Source organism: Manihot esculenta, chromosome 12, assembly GCF_001659605.2.
Source record: "Manihot esculenta cultivar AM560-2 chromosome 12, M.esculenta_v8, whole genome shotgun sequence".
Lineage (NCBI taxonomy): Eukaryota > Viridiplantae > Streptophyta > Magnoliopsida > Malpighiales > Euphorbiaceae > Manihot > Manihot esculenta.
In genome coordinates, this window is record NC_035172.2 from 35600423 (window position 1) to 35607761 (window position 7339).

Here is a 7339-nt window from a genome sequence, read left to right on the forward strand (position 1 = left end):
TTAGATTCCTTCATCTTCTACATTTCAAATTCTCTGACTAAGTTCATCACTTGCATTCCTTTGATTTTAAAATTTCTTTCATACTCCTCTTTAAAAAAAATTCTAGATCTCAAAGATTGTCTTCAAGGTCATGATTCTAGTAAAAATTGTAGGTGAAACTATAGTAAACAAACAGGTCTTTGCCTTGGACTTTCTTACCTTTTGCTCCTTGTGACTTTTCATATGAGCTATTGTAGGATTGTTTGGTAATGAAAGAATTTCGTAAGCTTCCTGAACAATCTCCCAAAGATTATTCCCATCTAGATAAGCCTCCATTCTTATAGCCCAAACATGATAATTTTCACCATCAAACACAGGTGGTGCAATGGCAATGAAAGAAGTTTCTAAACTTGGTAATCCAATTTCCATCTCTTTTAGTGGGTTCTCACAAATGTCTCACAAGTCCCTCAAGAAGAAATTTCTGATACCAATTGTTAGAACTCTCAAACTCTAATTTATGCTTGAAGAAAAATAAACAAATAGATATGAAAAGTAAAAATAGCAAAAACAAATCTGTGGTGGAAATTCATATTTTTATTAAATTGAATGCTGCTTATATACATAAAAAATTTAGTTAATGCATCAAGAAATTAAATAACATAATGGAGCATGTTTACATGTTTAACAAATTCCTAAAACCCAACCACTAACAGTATGAATCCATAATCAGCTAAAAAACTGAAACAAACAAAAAAAAAATTTTCAATAGAAATATTTGATCAGGTCCTATTTCAACAATTAAATAATTCTTCAACGGCCTGTCTTGTGCCTATTAATCAGGATGGAATACGAAATTGAAGTTATACACAACATAACCCATATGATTCAATATTTATGGAAACCAAAACATCTCATCATGTACTCTAAAAGGTCTCATTCTACACATTTATATGCGTCACTAATGTACAAATTAAGAGCAATTATGAATTTTTTCTCCAGCTTTCGCAATTTCATAATATGCTTACCTTATGGTTTAAGAGAATATTGTTCAATATTAACTTATATTTGATAAAAACATTGTTGCCAATAATATCATCCATGTAAGGTTATAGACGCCCAATAAGAATTTTTAAAATGATCTTATACACAATATTGTATGTAGCTAATCGATCTAAAATCCTTCATGCTCTGCACTCTTTTATATTTAGGGATCAAGGAGATTTAGCTATAATCTCTATAAGAAAGAAGTTTCGAGTTTTTTATTACCAAGAATACAAGAATAGTTTAGTATAAATTAATTATTTACTTTACTTTCAGAGGAGAAATGAAATAGTATAAATTTTCTTTTTTAACTAGAGATTTCGAGTTGGAAGTATTTTTAAAACTTAAAAGTAATCATTTTATTCTTTTAATAGATCTATGTGAATTTAAATTAATCAAAATAATAAATTGAAATACCCGTTTTGATGATTTAAAATTAATTTTTATCCATGGTTTTGATGATTTAAATTAAAATATATATATATATAAAACTTTAATGTGATCTCAATAGAATCAATATTTTCAATTAATTTATTGTTGAAAAATCTTAATTGAATTATTGTTTGCTTTGTAGAAAAATAATTAACAAGTGAAAAGAATCATAAGCAATCTTTGGTTAGACAAAAATTGCGGAGCCAGCCGGGGCCATTGGGAAAACAATGGCAAAGAAGCAAACAGTACCCACGATTCTAAATTAGTTTGGCCTCAAAATTTTTAATGAATCCTGTTTTGACATGTCTTTGCTTCAGCAATAATGAAGTCTGTACTGAAGTCGGTGGATATCCTTTACTTAAGGGTGTGTGATTGAAAATTAGCCACTTTCTTGCAATTTTGTACACTAAATTTAGGGTAAATTATATTGTAAGCTCTAAATTTAATATAATTAATAAATTGATACTTAAATTTTTTTATAATCGGTTTGTTCAAATTCTAATTCTTCCATTTACTTTTCCGACATGTCTTTATTGCTACTTTCTAAATTATAAATATTAAAAAATTAGAGGGTCATTCATTTTTTGTTATCTATTAAAATTTCAACACTTGATATTTCACTTTTCATTTAAAAAAACCCTTAAATTCCTAGTAATTTTTGTGCACACTAATCAATCAATTAATTTTTAGTATTTTTATTTTTTAATTTCTATTCACTAAAATATTTTAATATTTGATAATTTAAAAACTTCGAGAAATAGCTTTTTATTCAATTTTTAAAAATAAATTTTCACTTTAATTATTTTTAAACAATATGAAATAGTTTTAAATATGTCATATATATACTGCAATACAATTTCAAAAATAAAAAATACAGAGTATTTTAAGAAAAATTATATTTTTTAAAAATTTAATTACCACTAATTTTAAATTAATGTCTATACAAAATAGAGACGAACATATTATAAAGGGATTTAAGAGTTCACTTTAAAATATAGAAAAATTAATCCATAAATTACGCTCAAATTTGTATGATAAAGCTTTTAAATCAATAATTGACATGCATAATTTTTATGTTGCGATTTCAGATGGGATGTGAATGCAATGGAGCAGCTTCCACACTACATGAAGATATGTTATCTTTCACTCCACAACTCCATAAATGAACTAGCTTTTGATATCCTTAGGCAACAAGGAGATTACATTCTCCCCTATTTGAAGAAAGCTGTAAGTATTGATGATGCTACCAACTTGTTTATTCACTTTCATTTTAATTAATTGATTTGAATATATTTAAATTAATCAAATTAGTAAATTTTAAATATATTGATTGTTTTAATAAATTTTATTAATTATTTATGGAATTTAAATGTCAATATATAAAGAGATTTAATGTGATCTGAATCGAATCAGGGTTTTTAATAATGTATTGCTGGAAATTTTATTGAATTACTGTTTGCTTGATAGAGAAATAATTAACACGTGAAAGAAATTATAAGGAATTTGTGGTCGACAAAAATTGCAGGTAGGGAAAACAAATGGCAAACAAACAACTTGTACCCACAAATCTTGATGATTTGGTAAATTTCATTATCATTATTACTCTTCTCCATGTGCTGGTCCTTGTATCATCTCATGGACAAGAACTGAAGAAAATTTGTAATTTCATTTTGATTGTGGCCTCATAATAAATTGACACGTGCCTATAAAAATGTAAAGGCAATTCCTATTTTAAATAATATTAAAACATATTTAATTAGATCAAAAATTTAATATTGTTTTCAAAATAGTGGTTTATAATAATTAATAGTATTAAAAAATATTTTTTGCATAATTATTACCATTTAATTAATATTTAATTTTTAAATTAAATAAAAATAGATGGATAATATGAAGCAATTATACTTGAACTTTACAATAAATTTAGACCCGACCTAACTTTTAGTGTCGACGTCTAATAGAGATACACAATAATTTTTCGAAAAGAAAATTTCAAAATATATGACTTTCAAAAGTGTGATGAGAGTCACAGGTCTGGTCACAAAATTTAATATGAAAACCCTATCATTTAGGACTCAATTTTACATTTTAATTACTTTTTTAGATATTTTGAATATTTTCATAATTTTACATATTATGATTTTGTTTTTATTATAAATAACATTTCTTATTTATTAGAAACTCACTTTTCAATTTTTCAGGAATTTCATTAAGACTTTTAGTTTTTTAACCTATCTTTTCTCTTATTTCGTTTTAACCAAACGATATTGGTTAAAATTTCTGACGGATTCTAAATAGTACTTTATCAATAAATGCCAAAAAAAACAATAAATTAATAATTAAAGTTTTTAATATATACAATAATTAAAGTATAAATAACAAAAAAGAAATTTATATTAAAAGGATGAGGAGGATAAAAATATTTTTTTTTTCATTTATATTTATTTAAAACATGACTACTTTAATGACCCTCGAATTAAAATTGAAGTAATTTTAATTTCAAAAAAAAAAAAAAACTTAAGTGGTCAAATTATTAATTTACTAAAATCAAGAATTTTTAAGGGTAATATCCTCTTTGGAGTTTGCACATCTATATAAGGACTTGAAGTTTTTGGAAAACTATGCACACACACCAAATAGATCCTCTAATGGCCCTTCATTTATTTGCTTCATATCCTATTTGCTCTTTCACTAAACAGCCATCAAGAACTTGTTCCTTTAGATTACTCAAAATTGGCAATATTTTCAGTCCTCTTGGATGCTTGGTGTCTCCAAAACTTGCCAAGAAAACTATTGTGAGAAGATCTGCAAATTACCAACCTCCCATTTGGGATTTTAATTTTGTGCAGTCACTGAAGAGTGAATATGGGATACATATATGTTTATAATTATTCCAAATTACTTGTTTTCCTTTTATTTTCATGCTCATGATTACTGTGATATAGGGAGAGGTTTACACTAACCGAATCAGTAAGCTGAAGGAAGAGGTGAGGCTGATATTGCTTAAGCAAGCTGTGGATCCTCTGGATCAGCTCCAACTAATTGACACCTTGCAAAGACTTGGATTAGCTTATCACTTTGAAGATGAAATAAAGAGTATCTTGATGAGCATTTACAGCCATAATAATGCAAGAAGGGAGGATTTATATGCTACAGCTCTTGAATTTAGACTCCTAAGACAACATGGATATAAAATACCTCAAGGTAAAATCCTAACACTTTTCACCCTTTTTCAGACATGCAATTCTTTATCAAAAGTTGGTAATAATATTTAACTAGAAAAAGTGAAATGCAGAGATCTTCAATAGTTTCCAAGATGAGGTGGGAAACTTCAAAAAGTGCCTATGTGAGGATTGGGAGGGAATGCTATCCTTGTACGAGGCATCATTCCTTTCAGACGAAAGTGAAGATATCTTGCAAAATGCAAGAGATTTTACAACCACTTGTCTAAGGAAGTTTGTTCAACAGAGCCAAGACCAAAACCTATCCAATTTAGTAAGTCATGCACTGGAGATCCCACTGCATTGGAGGATGCTGAGGTTGGAGACCAGATGGTTTATTGATGTATATGAAAGAAAACAGGGCATGAATCCTCTTCTGCTAGAACTTGCTAAATTGGACTTCAACAACGTGCAGATGATACACCAAAACGATCTAAAACACATGTCAAGGTATGTATAATTTATGGTTGATCTGGTTGACTAAGCACATAATTTCTCATTCATGTCAATAGTTTACAGCTGGCTGCTCCTTATTGGCTTGTTTTGGTCTGAATAAAGGTGGTGGAGGAGTACAGGTTTAGGGGAAAAGTTGAGCTTTGCGAGAGATAGGCTAATGGAGAACTTCTTTTGGAGCATTGGGGTGATATTCAAGCCACAGTTCAGCTATTGTAGGAGAATGTTGACAAAGCTCACTGCACTAATAACAACCATTGATGATATATATGATGTGTATGGAACCTTGGATGAGCTTGAGCTTTTCACTGATGCTGTTCAAAGGTTGGTGTTGGTGTTGGTGATATCTTATCCTCAAATTTTTATATGGACATACTACGTATCAATTCTTAAATGTATTTTATTTGATATAGGAATAAATTGCATCATTTTTTTTTTCAATTTTAGATGGGATGTCAATGCAGTGGAGCAACTTCCAGACTACATGAAGATATGTTACCTTTCTCTCCATAACTCCATAAATGAAATAGCTTTTGATTTCCTTAGGGAACAAGGAATTCACATCGTCCCCTACTTGAAAAGAGCTGTAAGTTTCAATGATGGTTTTGAATTTTTCATAATATCAATTTGTCTATTCACTTACATGTTAATTAAAAATGAAATTATATTAATAACAATTCATATAATTTGCTGATTTTAAATTCTTCCAGTGGGCAAATCTGTGCAAATCATATTTACTGGAAGCGAGATGGTATTATAATGGATATACACCAAGTTTACAAGAATATATTGATAATGCATGGATCTCTATATCAGGTCCTGTGATTTTAATCCATGCTTTCTTTCTCATAAATTCTCCAATTTCAAATGATGCCTTAAAATGCTTGGAAGAGTATTCCAGCATAATTCGATGTTCATCGATGATTTTTAGATTTGCAGATGATCTTGGAACATCATCGGTATGCTATCCTTTATCTTTACCCTAAAATGTCTCATTCACTTATTTATGGATCTTTATTTTTTTTTATCTCATTCTTATGTAGGATGAATTAAAGAGAGGTGATGTTCCAAAATCAATTCAATGCTACATGCATGAAACTGGAGCTTCAGAAAAAGAAGCTCGTGATCACATACGATTTCTAATTAGCGAGACATGGAAGGAAATGAATGAAGAAAAATGCACAGATTCTCCATTTTCAGAAACTTTTATTAGTATTGCATTTAACTTAGCTAGAATGGCGCAATGCATGTACCAACATGGAGACGGGCATGGAATCGAAGACCGTGAGACTAAGGACCGAGTTGTATCACTACTTGTTCAACCTATTCCCTGTCTAAACAAGGTTGTCTAGATGGAAATGTTTTCTTTCTTATAACTTTAACTACAATTTATTTGCCACTCTCATAAAGGAATTGGCTGTTGTTCTTTAGTTATCTCTATTTCTATTTGGAATTTTTATTTTTTGCTAGAAGGGTAAAGCATAATTGTATATTATTCTCATAAATTCTTAATTAATGGATTTAATAGCAAGAAAAATACTTATGATTCAAATAGAGAAAAAATAATTAAAAATAGTCCCTTTTATTTGATCAAAAAATATTTATAATGTAAATCACTAATTATTATTTGGTGATTAAATTTACAATGAATGGAGAAATTTTAAGATTTAATATCATTTTAATAGCAAATGGGGCAGGACTTGAGCCACAAATTTTTTTTACTATAAGTATCACTTTTTAAATGAGTAGGCAGAAACTGGTTTTGCTTCATTTGATAAATCATTGCCATACAGCGCACCAATGAAAATTGAAAGCCGAGAATTACCAAGATGTTTTGTCCTCCCAAGATTCAAAGGAATTGCCAAGATGTTTTTAATCTCCTTCTCTTGAAAATTTTTTTTAGAACACAAATACGTTTTTAATCTCCTTCTCATGGTTTTTTTTTTTTTCAGAACATGAAACATTTCAGGAACTACACAAACATCTATAAGCTAAGAAATACAATAAATATTGGCCCATGATATCTGTTGGTGGCCTTCACCAATCACGTCTTCAAATGGGTAATTCGGTTCTGGTCCTCCAAAATTTAATGGAAGTAATTATCTAATTATCATGTATGGGCTTTCAAGATGCAAGCCTATCTCGAAGCTCTAGGTTTGTGGGAAGTAACTGAGGAAAATATGGATCCTCCTCCTCTACCTGCAAATCCTACA

The 7339-nt window shown here is 29.1% G+C and overlaps 1 protein-coding gene across 1 annotated transcript; it reads left to right on the forward strand.

Moving 5' to 3' along the window:
* The first annotated feature begins 4092 nt into the window (after nt 1-4092).
* Nucleotides 4093-6543, forward strand: LOC110608229 (terpene synthase 10). The gene is made up of 7 exons (XM_043949158.1): nt 4093-4320; nt 4396-4656; nt 4748-5123; nt 5232-5450; nt 5574-5712; nt 5837-6085; nt 6170-6543. The coding sequence occupies exons 1-7, from the start codon at nt 4101-4103 to the stop codon at nt 6476-6478; spliced, it is 1773 nt and encodes a 590-aa protein (XP_043805093.1). The 5' UTR covers nt 4093-4100; the 3' UTR covers nt 6479-6543.
* Nucleotides 6544-7339: the final 796 nt, after the last annotated feature.

Bases quoted from the DNA above. Each gene is read 5' to 3' on its own strand.
- LOC110608229 (XM_043949158.1), top strand. From the start codon at position 4,101: ATGGCCCTTCATTTATTTGCTTCATATCCTATTTGCTCTTTCACTAAA. The intron at 4,657-4,747 runs GTAAAATCCTAA...AGTGAAATGCAG, and splicing joins TGGATATAAAATACCTCAAG to AGATCTTCAATAGTTTCCAA. The intron at 5,713-5,836 runs GTAAGTTTCAAT...AAATTCTTCCAG, and splicing joins TCCCCTACTTGAAAAGAGCT to TGGGCAAATCTGTGCAAATC.